Source organism: Miscanthus floridulus, chromosome 1, assembly GCF_019320115.1.
Source record: "Miscanthus floridulus cultivar M001 chromosome 1, ASM1932011v1, whole genome shotgun sequence".
NCBI classification, from domain to species: Eukaryota; Viridiplantae; Streptophyta; class Magnoliopsida; order Poales; family Poaceae; genus Miscanthus; species Miscanthus floridulus.
Window position 1 is genome coordinate 162,071,781 of NC_089580.1, and position 16,885 is coordinate 162,088,665.

The 16,885-nt window shown below is 45.8% G+C and overlaps 2 protein-coding genes across 8 annotated transcripts; both read right to left on the reverse strand.

Moving 5' to 3' along the window:
- Positions 1 to 324: 324 nt before the first annotated feature.
- Positions 325 to 6,252, reverse strand: LOC136545971 (pentatricopeptide repeat-containing protein At1g56690, mitochondrial-like). Of its 7 annotated transcripts, none has more exons than XM_066537985.1 (4): positions 3,987 to 6,252; positions 3,695 to 3,848; positions 3,303 to 3,401; positions 2,027 to 2,924 (listed from the first exon to the last, which is right to left on the reverse strand). In XM_066537985.1, the coding sequence occupies exon 1, from the start codon at positions 6,164 to 6,166 to the stop codon at positions 4,046 to 4,048; it is 2,121 nt and encodes a 706-aa protein (XP_066394082.1). In that variant the 5' UTR covers positions 6,167 to 6,252; the 3' UTR covers positions 2,027 to 2,924; positions 3,303 to 3,401; positions 3,695 to 3,848; positions 3,987 to 4,045. The 7 variants fall into 7 exon arrangements, with proteins under 7 accessions (XP_066394085.1, XP_066394082.1, XP_066394055.1 ...); XM_066537958.1 differs by having other exon boundaries at positions 3,303 to 3,585; XM_066537972.1 differs by lacking the exon at positions 2,027 to 2,924 and adding an exon at positions 2,993 to 3,214 and having other exon boundaries at positions 3,303 to 3,585; positions 3,695 to 3,835.
- Positions 6,253 to 7,537: 1,285 nt separating this feature from the next.
- LOC136546014 (ABC transporter I family member 20-like) lies at positions 7,538 to 11,135 on the reverse strand. Its single transcript, XM_066537994.1, has 7 exons — positions 10,819 to 11,135; positions 10,580 to 10,713; positions 10,348 to 10,467; positions 8,549 to 8,644; positions 8,308 to 8,460; positions 8,136 to 8,213; positions 7,538 to 8,030 (listed from the first exon to the last, which is right to left on the reverse strand). Exons 1-7 carry the CDS (start codon positions 10,967 to 10,969, stop codon positions 7,791 to 7,793), a joined length of 972 nt encoding a protein of 323 aa, XP_066394091.1. The 5' UTR covers positions 10,970 to 11,135; the 3' UTR covers positions 7,538 to 7,790.
- Between the last annotated feature and the right edge of the window lie 5,750 nt (positions 11,136 to 16,885).

A 16,885-nucleotide genomic window follows, 5' to 3' on the forward strand; every position in this document is an offset into this window, starting at 1 on the left:
TGGTAGAAGAGTGCTCTTCTCGAATGGCGGAGTAGGGTCGCGCAGCCAGCAGCGGAGACGCCCAGCTCCGTAGGTTGCTGCGGTGCTCTTGTTTTGGTTGTTTACCATTTATGTAATATCAAAATTTGAAACAGTCTGCTAGGAAGGTCCGGTCATAGCTGTAAGACCACCTAGCACGCTCATTAGAAGTGTGTCGTCTGTATGGTTAAACTCTTCTTCTTAATTACAATGATACGCAAATCTTTTACGTATTCGAAAAAAAACTATTTACCCTTAAGCAACTAGCATTGTACTCCTATAAAATTCATCCATGAGGCTTAACAATACAACAATAAGGGTCTGTTTGAAATACCTTCCTCTAAATTTTAGAGCTCCAAAAGCTTAATTTAAAGCACTTTATCTCACTTTTGAGCTCTAATGTGAGGTGAGTTAAAGTTCATAGCTAACTTTTGACCTTGTTTGAAGCTAACTCTAAAGTTTAGAGCTATAAAGTTTAGAGGAACAAATCCAAATAGACCATAATTCTATCAATTATGTTCTCCAACCGTGCAATCTATCCAACTTGTTAGTGTATGTTGGGATTTCGAAAGGACAAGTTTTTCCCCTTTTGGTACTCTTTCTCGTAGTGATTGGATAGAAAAATTTTATATCCACTCCAACGTCGTTTTATCACTCATTCGCATAGGATGGAGGCAACTTTCCTGTTTTTTCATGTAATTTTGTAGTTTTTCAGTGTTTTACAATCCTCGGGTTTTTTGTATATCCATTTCTTTCGAATCCCTTTTTTTCTATCTACGTGGTACTGTTTTTACGGGGCCCTAAAGCCTGTTGCACTGAGCAGGAACAAAAGATAACATGTTGCCCACCAGGTCGTAGAGGACGTGGAGATTCTGTTGCTGGTAATTGCCGATGATGGTCAGGTCATCGCCGGCGTTGATAGCAAGGCAGGTGACGCTGCCGCCTGCGTCCTCGAATTCAAACATGTAGTTCTCCCTCGGCAGGTCCAGCGTTGCGCCCTCAAAGTGCAATACCAGCTTTGGCACGTCGGGTTTAGCTCGCCGCGGCACCGAGAAGCAGAGCTGCGAGAGCGACGACGACGTCTCGTTGTCCACGGGCAGCCTCACCTGAGCCGTGAACGCGTCGTGCACGAGCTTGTACGCGTCCTGGGGCAGCGTTGTCATGCCGGTGCCAGAGTCGATGATCGTGCCACCCGTCCCGTCCTGCTTCAACGCGAACGTCGACTCAGGAATCGGCAGCCTCGTCGAGCCGACGGTTATGCCCTTTAGTGACAGGTAGTATGCTTTCAGAGACGAGAAGTTCTGGACCAGAGGAGTGGACTGGACTTCGCCACTGGCGTCGCTGTAAAGGTTGGCCGGAAGGCCGAGCAGGACAGAGCTGGGCTCCGACCCCGTTATGGCGGTGAAACAGTGGGAGAAGTTGTCCACTTTGAGCTGCGACGGCAGGGACAACGCTCCGCGCCCGAAGCCGGCGATGCCGGTCTCATTGGACGTGAAAATCCCGTTGTTGAAGAGACCGCAGCCGAAGGCCAGGTCCAGAACGGTGGCCTGCCCGGTGCCATCGGCGGCCGCGAACGTGAAGGTGTCGGCGTCGAGGTGGCCGGTGGTTATGGAGCCGTCGGCGTATGCGTAGACGTAGACACAGGTTTGGTTTCCCCAGTTCTGCTTGCCGCAAGACGACCAGGTGAGGTTGTCGCACATTGACGAGCTGCAGGGGAGCACGTGGAACGTGGAGGAGTTGGACGGGTCCAACGGTCCGAGCGCCCGGCTGAAGCAGACGGGGCACGGTCGGCACTGCGTCCAGACGAGGTCGCTCCCGGTGTCGAGGATGAGCTGCACGGGCTGCGGCGGCGTGCCGATGGCAAGGTGCACCAGGTACTCCGTGTCGGGGACGCCGTTGGTGTAAGGTCCCGGGTCTACGCGGGCACTTGTCGCGCGCTCCGAGGCCGAGAGCAGCCGCGCGGCGCGGGCCTCGCTGCGCGCGGCCATGCGGTGCAGCAGCCCGCGGCGGGTGAGGCTGCGGCCGCCGTCCGCGTGGTGGGCGTGCAGCTTCAGTGCTGCCGCATCGCAGCAAGAAAAGGTCAGAGCAAGCAACGGCAGCCAGAGAACCATCTTTTTGAACGAGAACAGTAGGAGAGCTATCTTCTGAAGCTGCTTCATTTGCACTTGGGTCAGTTCCATCGAGCATCAGTGTTATCTGCATGTTTTTGGAACAGAGATGGAGGCTTGTATATAAAAGATTTTGTACTTGCCCTAATTGAGCTGTGTTTCGCAACTTGTGTAAGAAAAATGAAAGAAATTGATATCGTACAGATATAATATCAATCATTTTCCTTATTCTAATTTCCAACCCACAGGTACGGTCTTTCACGCGTACAACTCTAGCTACCGTGTTGCTTACGTGCTCTTTCTGCCGTCTATGGTCATTCCTCCTGTATGCTTTGTCAAAAGATGTACGTCGTGAAAAGGATAGGATAATAATAGAAACACAGAAAGCGGACCATTCTTCCTACCACTCGACAGAGGAAAGAGGCAGAATGGAAAGGAACAGGTCTAGACTCGGAGTTGGTGGAACCTTAATGCAGTGGAACATGGAAATTACCGATTGACAATGTGGGGTTTTAGCTCACTGGCTCGCACAGGTTTGTCACATTGCAGTTGCATCCATTCTTGGAACTACGGCACTTCAATCTTACACTTATAATCAATCTTGATCAAATATCCTTATGCTGGTTACAGTTAACAGTTGAAATTTACTTCAGTTCAGGTCAATTTTTAAATAACAGTAGGATTTTTTTTTCCATTTCAAGTCGACCTTCAAATAGTAACAGTGATAAATTAACTCCAACTAAGGACTACGGATGTTGCAGATGTTACAAAGCTATGCCTCATTCTTCAAATTTGTACCTGCAGTTCATGAATCAGCATCATTACTTCAGTTTTGACAACAAAATCTGGTGCAAATTATTCTGAAACAAAGACCTTGCCAAAGTAACTAGTTTCACCCGAAAACATATATTACACTCTTTTTTCTGAAACTTTACATGTTTACATACAATACAAGGAATAATTATAGGGCTGGTAAATCTGTCGTTAAATATTCGGCCTGTTCGCTGGTTGGTTTCTAGGCTGATAAGCCCGGCTGGTGCTGGTTTGTTGTGAGAGAAAAACACTGTTGGCTGATTGATAAGCCCTGGCTGAAACCAACAAGCGAACAGGTTGATTGATGTCCACAGATACAAATGAACAGACTAACATTTTAAAGAAAAAAGGTAGTTGCTTTACCTTGGTCCACTGCTGGCAGTAGAATTATGTTACAAGAAATGTAAGTGAATTTCCATACTTGATCTCCACAAGTAATTGCCTAATCTGACCAGTGACAACCTGCACAGAAAAGCACAATGTGCAGTCGTTGAGATCCCACGGCACACTAGTGTACCCCATCTCTGTCGTTTTGTGAATTGTGACTGTTTGCCAAACTTGGTGAGGTGCTTTAAGATGAAATGCTGAATGCTACTAGTCAATGTTTCACATCTATGATTCCGAGCATCATACCAGGTACTAGTATCTGCAGAGTCGAAGTTTAATGTGAAATTAAAAATATGAATCTAAATGAGCGCACAAATTTTCCAAATGAAATATGACTTAAGTAGATAACATATAACAGTAATTTTCACCTCATAGCTTTCTTCGCCAGACTGTATCAACTCAAAAGATAAATTGTTCATGTTGAACTCAGAGGCTCTGCATTACAACAGAATTCGCAGTTGACCATGTGCTGATCCTGGATGTACCTCATCTTCAGTGGAAATATAATCCTGAATGTGTTTCCTATAATAGATTAAGATATTACTAAACAAGGCATTGAGGCCTTTTTTCTGTATGAAATTAATAGGAAGCATGTATCGTAGCCAGTTTAATTAATGATTTGGAAACTAAGGGTGACTGTCTTGCGGTAACCAGACTTACCAAATGAAAGGCTCATCAAAGAGATGATGTGAAGCAAGGAATTTACTACAGCATTCGCCTCACCAATAGTCCCTGCATGAGCAAAACCCATCTTTGAAACGATGGAACCGATTTGCATCTCTCAGTATGATTTCCCGAGATGTTATCTTAGCGATCAACTTTATTGCAGAGTGGCAATCACTACAGACTCTGAGATTTTTCATGACACGAATAGGCAATTCTTCTGGGATTTTCAATAGTCCATATGCCACAGCCTGCCTCTCACTGTGATACCGTAGGCTATGAGTTTTTTGCTCATCATCTATATCATGAAGCACAAAACTTCCATCAGCTGAGTATCCAGATTCCATCAACAACCCATCTAACTTCTCCAGCATTTTAAGGATAATAGCATGCTCTGGATGTGCTAATACATCACCCGATGTGAAGAGATGCACCCTCTTGTCGTATTCTATCCAACTACAGCCTGGTGATTTGTTCAAATGCCTTGAGCTAATGAATTTCCGCATCTTAGAAGCATCTTCCCATCTTCCAGAGGATGTATAAATGTGAGACAGCAAGACATATGGTCCAGCATTTCCAGGCTCTAGTTCTAAAAGCTTCTTAGCAGAAATCTCAGCAATCTCAGCATTCTTGTGCATCCTACAGGCTCCCATCAAAGCTCCCCAGATGACAGCATCTGGTTCAACTGGCATGGTCTTTATCAAATCCAGTGCTTCCTCCACAAGTCCAGCTCGACCAAGCAAATCAACCATACAAGCATAATGCTCCAATCCAGGTTTGATGCCAGAATTTGTACCCATAGAATTAAAAAAATCCCTGCCTTCTTTAACTTTTCCTGTGTAGCTACATGCTGTAAGGGCCCCTATATATGTAATTCCATCAGGCACCATCCCAGCCAACCTCATGTCATCAAATATGCAGAGTGCTTCCTCTGCCAACCCATGTTGGGCATAACCAGTGATCATGGAGTTCCACATCACAACATCTTTGGGCTCAAACATGTCAAAGACCCTTTTGGCCTTATCCAAATTCCCACATTTGATATACATTGTGATTAATGCTGACACGGCAAAGATGTCCATATCAAAGGAGCACCTCAGCATTGCGCCATGGACCTCTCTCCCATAATCAAGAACAGCCAGTGCTGCACATACCGTGAGGACGCTGATGACTGATGGGTAGTTTGGACGGATTCCAATGTACAACATCTCACGGAAGGTAGACAGTGCCTCCATCAAGAATTCATTCTGTTCATATGCTTTGATGATTGCACTCCATGTTCCATCATCAGTCTCACACATCCTGTTGAAGACTGCCTTGGCAGCATCCACCATCCCCCGCTGCCCAAACCCAACTATCATCGCATTGCAGGCGGCCAATGGGTGATCTGGCATTGCATTAAACAGCTCCTCAGCATCCTCTATGCGGCCAGCCTGTATATACCCAAATAGCATTGCAGTCCACGACACCTCATTTCGCTCAGGCATCACCTCAAACAGCTTCCGAGCAAGGTTCACCTGCCCATTCTGAGCGTAGCCAGAGACCATAGCGGTCCACGACACAACATTCCTCTTTGGCATTTCATCAAACAGTGTGCGCGCCTCAGCAATCCGACCAACCTGGCAGTACCCAGACAGCATGGCAGTCCACGCAACAACATCCTTTGTGGGCATTTCGTCAAACAACTTGCGAGCCTCGTCAACACGGCCGGCGTCCAGAAAGCCACCGAGTAGCACCGTGTACGATATGTGGTTGCGCTCAGGCATCTGGCCGAACAGCTGTATGGCGTCAGCCAGGAGGCCGTGGCGCGCGTACCCGCGCAGGAGGGATGTGAAGGAGACGACCGAGGGCGGGTAGGGAATGGTGGCGAGCGCCGCGGCGGCGTCGGGGAGGGTGTGACGGCGCAGGGACAGGCCAGAGATGAGCGCGTTGTAGGAAGCGAGGTCCCGCGAGGGCATCCGCTGGAAGACGCGGAGCGCGGCGTCGGGGAGGTGATTGCGGAAGTAGCCGGCAAGGAGGGCGTTGTAGGAGGCGGTGGTGCGGAGCGGCATGGCCTCGAATGTGGCGCGAGCGCCCTCCATGTTCCCCGTGCGTGCTAGCCGGGCGATACGCGCGTTCGCGTCCACTACCGCCGGCGCCGAGCTGGACTGCAGGAAGCGGACGGCCGAGAGGCGCATGCCGGCAAGGTATGACAGGAACGAGCACGGCCGCACAGGAAGTCGGGCTTTTCCGACGGATGGCCACTTCGTTGGATTGCACTCGCCGAAAAGATCTTGGGTTTATGGTTCTGTACTTTCGAAATTGTACAGTTCTCCAATCACATTTACCCCCTCCGTCCAAAATAGAATTCTTAATTCTTCGAAATAATATTGAGTGCAAACTATGGAAACGTGAAAACCCTTCATAAATATACCCAGAGTTTTTTTTAAAAAAAAAAAGATGCACGTTCATAGCGCTATTGATGTACATTATTGCAAAAGTTAAGATACAAAATCTTTTTGTAAAATATCATAAGAAATGACAATTTTTTTGTGCTTATATGCTAAATGACAAGATCTCAAGAATTTGTCTTCCAGTGCATGCACACGTGATTTTTTTCTATTTTCATATATATTTTAGATTGAGTTTGCATCTAAATTTTTGTAGAGATGCACTATGGATGTTTATCGTTTCTGAAAACTTAGATATTTGTTTTTTAGGGGAACTTCATGTTTTCACTGTAGGGTTTGCAGTCAATATTTTCCCTAATTTTTATATCCGAACAAAAACATTCTTTTTAGCTTTATTCTAGTCAAACCATCTTAATTTGATCTAGTTTCTTTAAAAGAAATACCAAATTTACAATACATTTATAATGCAAATAAACATCACTAAATTAAAAATATTTCCATCATATAGCTATTTTATTTTATAAATTGTGATATTGTTTTCTATAAACTTGGTCAAATTAAAGAAATTCGACTTTATTGAAAGCTAGTAATAAGTCTTTTAGGAAGAAACCAGGTCCCTAGCTTTAACCGAGTCTATAGAAAATACACGAACATTTACAACAATAAATTAGTTCTTTATTAAATCCATCGTGAATTCTCTCTTGATGGTGCCTTTATTTGGTATTATAGATATTAATATATATTTTATATATTTTTTATATATATCTAGTTAAAGTTAAAATAAATAATTTGAAAAGGTCTAAAACTAACTTTCATTTTGTATGGTAAAAGTAGTGTTTGCATTAAGGATGATCAGTGGTACTAGCTTATAACAACATGTAGCCGCCTGTGAAACTTGAAAAATATTTCAGATTTTGCCGAAACAATTTTATCATAATAGCAGCAACTACAACAGAACAAAGTTTTGTCAGAATCTATTTAGGAACCAAACATATCATTTACATAATTCAACAATCTTTTTTGTCACCTAACATGCTCTGTATCTGTGCATTGGTTCCACTTTGGCCATCCAGTTCCCTTCCTTGCATTTACGTATGAACAAACATGACAATATCGTACTTGGTGGTAACCTGACCCAAGTAATATGTAGCCCCTGTAGAAATAAATATGAGCACACAAATATTTGGTATGCAGTATATATATGTTGTTACAATGCAATTTCTTTTTCTCAAACACTCAGCTGAGAAAAAAAATTACAGTGGAAACACTCATCCAAACTATAGAGAGAGAATTCTCCTTTCCAGACAGAACTTTCGCTGTAAATGCCAAAGCTCCAATGGTGTATCTATTGGATCTGCAAGACTGTTATTTACCGTTTTCAATAAATAAAAAAGCAAACTACAAAACAAGATCATTGCCTAAGAATGCTGTTAGAGCTGAAAACAAAATTCTCCTCTCCTGCGATCGTTGAGGTGAGCCGTCCTGCTGCCCACCCGTTGTTTACAACTCTGGCTGCATTCTTTGCTGGATCACCTATAACCCGACTACCCTCGACAACCTTGTCGAATTGGGGGAGGCCTTTCTCCTTTCGCTCCTTTCTCCTCCTCCTGTCCTCATCTCTTTCTTTCCTCAACCAGCTCTCCACAGTTCTCTGAAATGCAAACGCAAATCTGAATATCCATGCGGTGCTAAAGCATGCTGTGAATGGCCATGCTGTGCTAAAGCATACTGTTCTATATGGATGGATGGTACTTACCATGAGAGATAACTGGCTCATTTCTTTCACCTTTTCCAAAGGCAGTGCTAATTGCAGCTTCCCATGAGCAATGTAAACCTTGAAATACAACAACAACAACAATAATCATCTAAGTCCACAACTCCACAAGAAATACTTGAGCTTATAAACAATGAGATACAGGGGAGCTTACAATGTGTGTTGGCCAATCATCAAGACCATCAAAAATATGTGTGGCATAGATGATTGTTGCACCTCTTTCCTCACATTCCTTTTTAAGATATGTTAACAGATTTGATCTTGCCAGAACATCAAGGTCAACTGTGATCTCATCGAGGAGGAGAACCTGCATTGTGTTTTATTTTCTTTATTAACATCTCATGGTGTGGATGATAGCGTGATCTCCTTTGATGATATGGAAAAGGAAAACAAACCTTGAATGCCTTAAGAAGTCCCATGCAAATCTGGACACGTCTCCTCTGACCATCTGATACCTTGTGCATGCGCCAGGCAAGGTCGATGTCTAAAATCTGAAAAATGGTAGAAAGGTAGTTGAACAAAACAAGCTTTTACTGCAAACCAAGGACACAGTTGACTCAGCTAAAGTTTAGGTTTAATGAAGCCAATTCAAATTCACAACTAACACATCCTCCACAGAATTCAAGGCTTGCAAACTTAGCTTATCCAAAATCTATTAGGGAACAGCCGCTAAGGATAGTAATTATCAATGAAATAGAAGTGCAATATTTTTTAACATTAACACTTAATTACGTTCAGCATATATAACTTAAATGTTTTTCCCATAGGTTCACATAGGTAAGGGTAACATGAATATTAAGATCTCTTCTGTTGCTTTCCCAGGGACAACGACAGAATTTGTATTTACAAATGGGTGTTTCCAATCCCAAAACCCTTGCAATTACATCAGAAGTATGAAGTATGCATCATGCAATGAGAAAAGATTGGTGCTTACTGAATGTGATATTGATTAGCTTTCTTAAATAGTACACCCTTTATAGGAAGACACTTACATACTTACTTCAATTAAGTGTTGAACCCAAAATAACAAGCATTTGAAATGCAAACTATTATACAAAAAGCTAAGAACCTGTTTGGATGGGCTAATAACTAGTTGGCTAAAGTTAGCCTAAATTAGCCCCCTTTGGCCAGCTAACGGGCTAATGGCTAGAATGTATGTGGGCAAAACATTTAGCCCTGCTGCTAGGCCCCACCTGTTTGGGTGGGCTAATGGCAACAGGTGGGGCAAATGGATAATTTCGCTCTAGGTCCGAGGCCGTGCCTACTGTTGCCACCTCCTAGACGTCGCCGCCAATGTTGCAGATGGATGATGTGTGATCGCTTGTCAACACGTTCAATCAGCCTCGTTTACGTTTGCCATCTGATGAGTCCATCATCCTGCTGCAGCCATCGACAGGAAGCTAGATTATGTGTACTCGTGTGCCTCTGGTGATGCTTTGAACTTGCACCTCCCTCCACAGCTTCAACCACGTCCACCTCGACCTCAGCTACTTCAGTGACAAAAGGGCTATCATCAACATGAGCTATTTGTCGGTTTCTACTCCAGTCGCAGCATCTGCATTGTGACGTCGCTATGATTGTGGGGGATGTTAGTCTTCAGCTTCTTCTCCAGTTTGACCGTATGCGATGCTCCTGCTACGACTGAGGTGTGTGTTACAGTATATTTGGTAGTTAGGGATATTGTAATCCCATATTGCCAAATGTATGGGGGAGACATCTTGCACCCATGTCTTGTACTCTATTTATACCACACAAGGGCTCAGCACAATACCTCCATGCACTATCCCAAATCCTTCCTGCTTTCAAATTCTAGCCAAACACCCCAATTAACCCTTCTCTTTTAGCTCATCCAAACAGGCCCTAAAAATATTGTTTGACAGTTGGTGACGCCCAGTGAAAAAAATGTGACCATACTCTGAACACGAGAAACAAGGGATTCCCAATTACGGGGAAACATTTGTGGAAGCACTACATCCAAAATAACAGAATTTGAATCTCACAGCAAATCACCATTGTACATACTAAACAATTTAGACTGCATAAACATATAATCCATTGGAGAATGAGCTGGTCAATAACTAGAATTAATATTTACTGTCATAAAACTGTATCTGAAAACTGGCAAGCACGCTGCTCCATGAAAAGAATGGGCACATATCCATGAAATTTTTACAGGTTCTGAGAGTTGACCTGCCTTGATAAGCTCATCTCTTCTCTTTGGATCAACACCAGCAACACCAAAAATCATCTTCTCTGCCGATATATCCATCTGAATGTTCACCTGGTAGCCAGCAAAGGCCACGTCGCGTCTCCACTGCACCACAGTTGACACAGATTAGATTCGACAGGAACACCCGACGGCAGAATTGGGCATGCTCATTACATTTCCAAGACCGAACAAAGGGGCTCTCAAATCGCCATCTCACCTCACCACCGAGATAGCAGAGGTCGCCGGAGGAGGTGAGCGCCGTGTCGTGGAAGGCGGACCTTCCCAGGACCCGCACCATGCTCGGATCCACCATGTGCTTCCCACCTAATATCTTCAGTATCGTCGTCTTGCCTACCACATGGAAACCGAAGCCGCCGCCGCCGCGCTCAATCAACGGACAACACCAGAACAGCCGAGAGAAACGAAGAAGGTGGAAAGGCAGGTAGTAGGGGTTACCTGCGCCGTTGGAGCCGAGGAGGAGGCATCGTTGGCCGGCGTCGAGGGAGAAGCAGACGTCCTCGATGAGCGGCGGCGCGCCGGGTGGCGGGCGGCCGTCGATGCCCGGGTAGGTGAAGGAGAGGTGGCTGATCTCAACCGTTGGCGCCATCGGAGCTGGGGCCGCTCGCCGCCGTGAGCCCGTGGCCGGAGGTTGGTCTGGTTGGTGGAGAGACGAGGCGTCGTAGCGGGCCAAGCGCGCGTGTGAAGGGCGGAGAGCCCGAGTTGCAGCCAGTGCGCCGAGGCGTGGTAGTTGGGCCGCGTTTGGTGGATCAGCCCGAGTTGCAGCCAGTGCGCCGTGCGAGACGTGGCTCCGGATTCAACAGAGGACAGCAGACGGCCACGTCTATCAGCTCTTCCGAGACGTTGCGTGGACGCGCAGTGTCTTTCATGCTTCAGTAACCGATGCGAGCCTCTGTATCTTTCATGCCACGTTTCGGTGAGCCATATTTCGCAGCGGTTGTGAGACGTTGACCCCAAAAAATGCATATCTGAGATGCGATTCAAATTTGGCCTGGTCTACATACTACAGCTTCTGAGCCTAGTAGCAGGTCCATGGATTCGTGGACCTTTGAAAGGAATACATATGAAATGCACAGGAACACCCCAGTCAAAAACGACGGATCTGCGGTTCGCTTATCATCGGCGCGCACCGTCCGGTTTACATGACGAGCCAAATGCGTGGCCATCGGTGCTTCACGTGCTGCTCCGGGGCCTGGGCTCAGCTCGCTCCTGCATGCATGTGCCTGGCCGCGGCCAATGCGGCAATGCGTCCATGCCGCTGCGCTCGCGATGGCTCATGAAATGGCAAGCAACGGGGTACGCTTGCACAGTTGCAGGTACGAATCCCCGTATCTCACCATACGTGTACAACCAGGCACCGATAACCGACGTCGAAGTGTCAACCCCGTTCGTAGACACCCGGCGCCACCGACGCTCCGCCGTGTCGCCGTCCTGGTCTCATGGACGGCTGGAACCCCCGGCGATGGCGACCGAAGCCAAACTCACGACATGCAGCACGCCACGCTATTGTCAGCTCAGAAAAGTTCAATTGCAGCCACAATGGAAAATCGCCGGTGGAATTTTGCGGGTTAATTAAGGAGAGAATTCCTTATTTGACACTGGGAAAATGAGTCGTTCCTTTCTTGGCCCTGAAATTTTCTTCGTTCCCTATTTGACACTCACTTCAACTTTCGTTCCTAATTTGACACTGCCGTCAAATCCGTTAGCTAACGGTGTTAACTGGCCGTTAAAAAGACATTTTTGCCCCTAGAAAAAAAAGCGGCGAAGCAAATTTGAGAGAAAAAAAAAACTTGCGCCTTTTTTTTGTAGCTGGGCGCATGCATCAGAGGCGGGCGCAGGTTTTTTTTTCCTCTCAAATTTGCTTCGCCGTTTTTTTTCTAGGGGCAAAAACGTCTTTTTAACGGTCAGTTAACACCGTTAGCTAACGGAATTGACGGCAGTGTCAAATTAGGAACGAAAGTTGAAGTCAGTGTCAAATAAGGAACGAAGAAAATTTCAGGGCCAAGAAAGGAACGACTCATTTTCCCAGTGTCAAATAAGGAATTCTCTCTTAATTAAGTGATGGAGGTCACTGTTTCCCCGATCGAATAATTAATCTGTTTTGGTCGGTACGCCTGAGGCCGGCGCCGGTCCACGTCACGTGGCGATCCACCGATGGCCCGGTGATCCGAACGTGAAAGGCCCAGGCACCTTCGTAAGCATTTTAATTCAAATGGAGCACCCGGGCACGCAGGCAACCGGACCTCTCCGCCCCTGGCCTAACACACAGGCAGGTAACGGATTACGTCAAATTACCAATGTAAGAAATTAAATATTACTCTTTTCATTCTAAAATAAAAACAATTTTATGAGCAGGTGAGTAACCCAGTGGATCTCCCAACAAAGACCGTGTAGCTGGCCTAACACACAGGCAGGTAACGGATCACGTCAAATTACCAATGTAAGAAATTAAATAATACTTTTTTGAGAGCGAAGAGTACCATTTCCTAAAGGATGTCATTTTAAACAGTGACATGGTCTTAAAAAACAACTTTGAACAATACTTTTTGAAAGGATCTAGGATGTCGCCTAGAGAGGGGTGAATAGACGTTTCTGAAAAATCAATACCTTTAAAAGCGAAAACGATTAGTAATAGGAGTTTCCAAAATAGAAACTCTAAATCAGAGTAATACAACCCCTCATAAGTTAGCCACAAAGTGTATAAAAGATACTAGATAAACTTAGGGAGCCAAAGAGCGGGAACCAAAGAGTTGAATCAAAATGCACTAGTCAGTTAATGTTGGAAGTCCCGACAGTTTGGGTCAGAACTTCCGACGTGTCAGAAGTCCCGACAGTTTAGGTCAGAACTTCCAACGCAAACTGTCAGCACTTCCGACCCCTACGGGAAATGAACTACAAGTGCTAAAATGAACTTTGTGATGCCGATGACTTACAAACCCACTTCCTAGTGGTAAGGTAAAGTGTTGGGTCACTCTCTTGACGTTGATAAGCCACCACTCCGTAGATCGAGTCCCAAACCCTAAGAAATAGCTAGAGAGAGGGAGACAACCAAATACAAGTAATTTCGAGCAAATCACAACAACAACAAGCACGCGGGAGACAAAAATTTATCCCGAGGTTCGGCAGCCCCACAAAGGAGCTCCTACGTCCTCGTTGTTGAGGTGACCACTTTGGTCGGAGTCTCTTCCACCTCCTTGCCTCACTCAAGGATACCACAAAGGTCACTTGAGTTTCTTCACTAGAAAACAAGGGTAATACAAACTTCCCAAGGCTCTTCCACAAGATGAAAGCTCTTGGGCGACGCCTCGCCGGCTAGGGGAAAATCCCTAAGAGTAACAAATGCAAATCAAACCGGCTTGACGAAGAAATCAAGTGCTCAAGCTTGCTCAAAGTATTTTTCTCACTCAATCCACTCTCCAATCACTCAAACCCTTTAGGAATTGAAGTTGGAGGCAAAGGAGAGAAGAGTGGCGAGCCTAGAATGCTTGGGGGCTGTTTTGGCCGAGTGTTCGTTGCAATGAAATGAGTGGGCAACGGTTAGAAATGAGAAGAGGGGTATATATACTCCAAGGCAAAATCTAACCGTTCAGATCTACGTCGGGAGTTCTGACGCAGATCTCGGGACTTCCGACGTATGAAGAAAACACTGTTCATGCGAGGTCAAAGTCCACCCGAGACAGCCAACGTCGGAACTTCTGACGAACGTCGGGACTTCCGACGGTCGGAACTTCCGACGAACGTCGGGACTTCCGACGTGCACAGTCAACAGGTCAGTAGAACCGTCGATGCCGGGACTCCCGGCTTGGGTCGGGACTTCCGACTGTCGGGAGTTCCGACTCACGTCGGGACTTTCGACGTCCACAGTCACCGTGCAGGCTGTGACTGGGAGTCAGCACTTCCGGCAAGAGTCATGACTTCCGACTATCGGGAGTTCCGGCTTACGTCGGGACTTCCGACACTGACAGTCACAGAAAATTATTCTTTGTGCTCGTGAAGTGCTAGAGTGTCTCTCTTTTGATTTAATTATTATGCTTGAGCACTCTATCTTTCTCAGACCACCTAAACTTGCATCCCTCTTAATAGTACGGCATACCTATTAACTCAAGATCAAAAGAAAAACGAAATTAAACCTTTTGAGTTGATCTTCTTTAAATTGATGCCGTGTCTTTCAATCTTCATCAAGTGAGGGTACCAACATGTCAATATTGATCTTGTCACTTGAGCATAGCCATCTTGAGCACGTGACTTAATTCCATTCATCAAATATGAATAACTCCAAATGCATCAAGTCACTTTAATCAACTTGTCCAATATAGTTTTGATCCTTCACATCAATATGACCATCTTAGCTTGATTAGTACCTCAACTAAATGCAAGTACTTTCTTCTTCACCCTAGCTAGGTTCTTCGGCCGCCAAGCCGTCGCTTGCCCTTCACCCTTGCTTAGTACCTCGAAGCCTTTCCTTGCTATCTTCACCATCTCAAGCCATTAAGTCACATCTTATGTTGAATCATCCATTCATATGTATTATTATCTTTTTTATTTCAATTTAGCAAGCTTCAAATATGAGACCATTCCATATGCAATCCCTTATGTCTCATTAACTAATACTCACGAGCTTGCTTTCATATAGTACATGGAAATCCCACAATAAACAAGCATTTGCATGAATTCCATTTGCATTATTGTCTTGTGCTTGAACTAGATTGTTTATACAACAACACATCATTTTGGCTTTAATTAAGTACCTGTGAGATAACCTATTACCTGTCCACACTTAGCAAACGGGTTAGTTCTTTAATCACGTTGTCATTCAATCATCCAAAACCCACTAAAGGGCTAGATGCACTTTCACTTTTTGCTATAAAATATAGTCAATATATACTTTTATGAAACTACGTTACGAGATGAATCTACTTACATCACTTTCATATTTTCAAATTTAATCCAAAAGAATTTATTTGTACTTAAAGTATACTCTCTCCATACTCGTATTAGAGGTCGTTCTGGGCGAGCCGCTCGTTTTCGCAAAGGAAGTCGCCCAGGCTGCATGGGGCACCAGATGGACACGTTAGCCCCTGGCGCTTTGTTCCCGCACGCCCGCCGCCAGCATGGCTCGACAATGAATTAATCACGGCTCTTCATTTTGTGCACGCCCGCTCGTGTCAAGGCTCTTCATCACGCGCACACTCGCCTCCCGAAGCACGCGCTCGCCGCCAGTTCGTCTCCCACAGCACACGCTCGCCGACGGTGCCATGAAGCTTGCTCGCGCCATGGAGGAGGCGCTGGACTCCGTCGAGATGCTGGACACCGTCGAGCAGCGCTGGACAACGTTGAGGTGATGGACTCCGTCGAGCAGACGCTGGACAACGTCGAGCCGCTGGACACCGATGAGGCGGTGGACTCCATGGAGTCGCTGGACTCCGTCGAGGCACTGGACACCGTCGACATCGTGCCGAACTCCGTCGAGATGGTGCCCAGGCCGAAAAAATCGAATCTGAGCGCACGCGATGCATGGCAAAAACAGTGCCATGCAAAATGAAGACAGCAGCAAAAAAAAGTGCGGCGGCTAGGAGTCGAACTCGGCTGGCCAGAGCCAAGCCTCGATGCGCTAGCCATATGAGTTGGGAAGTTTTCTCGTATAGAATGCACCCGCAGCCCTATTTAATAGGGGCAGACAGGAAAAAATATCCTCTAATTAATCACTCCTTGGTATGCACAATCATGTCCTAAACGACCTCTAATACGAGTACGGAGGGAGTAAAATGTTTGACTTAAGACAATCTCGAAACGACATCCTTTAAGAAACCAGAGGGGTATATTAGTTATAAATTTTGAGTATATTTTTTACAAATTGGGTTAAACTTAAAATATTTTGGCTTAGAACCACTCTAGAAGTTGAATAAATTTGGGACGGAGGGTATCCACGAAATACAATCATCCAGTCACTCTCTTGAGTCTATAGACGGTCAAATAGATGGCATGTTTCTACAATAATAAACACCACACTAATAGGTACTACTCAGTTACACATTCTCGCATAGTTATACCAAGACTTGCGACATGACGTGTTGTTCCCTTAGCCTAAGCATGGCACTAAGGCCTCTTAGCCATGTCATTCCCACATGTGGGCCACAACAGTCTAATGGGTCTATGCCAGTCAGGCTTCACAAGAGTCATACGCCACTACTAAGCTCGTGGCTTCGAGTAGCGTGTGGCTGTTGTAACGGTGTTGTCACACCTGTGCTACCACGACGCGCGCCAGCATGTTGGGGCCATCGCCATTGCCACCACCGCTAAGGGAGATGAGAAGGAGAGACTGAGTTAGGTAGACAAGAGCCATTGGGAAACAAAGCGAGGGGGGGCATCGGCAGCCATCGACCTCAGGGTTAGGGGAGTGGCGACCTATGGAGCGTAGAGGGCGCGGCTAGGGGAGACTAAGTCTAGGAGGCGGCCGACTAGGGATTAGAGTGATGAGGAGCATCCAAAGAATGGAGGAGAGGCA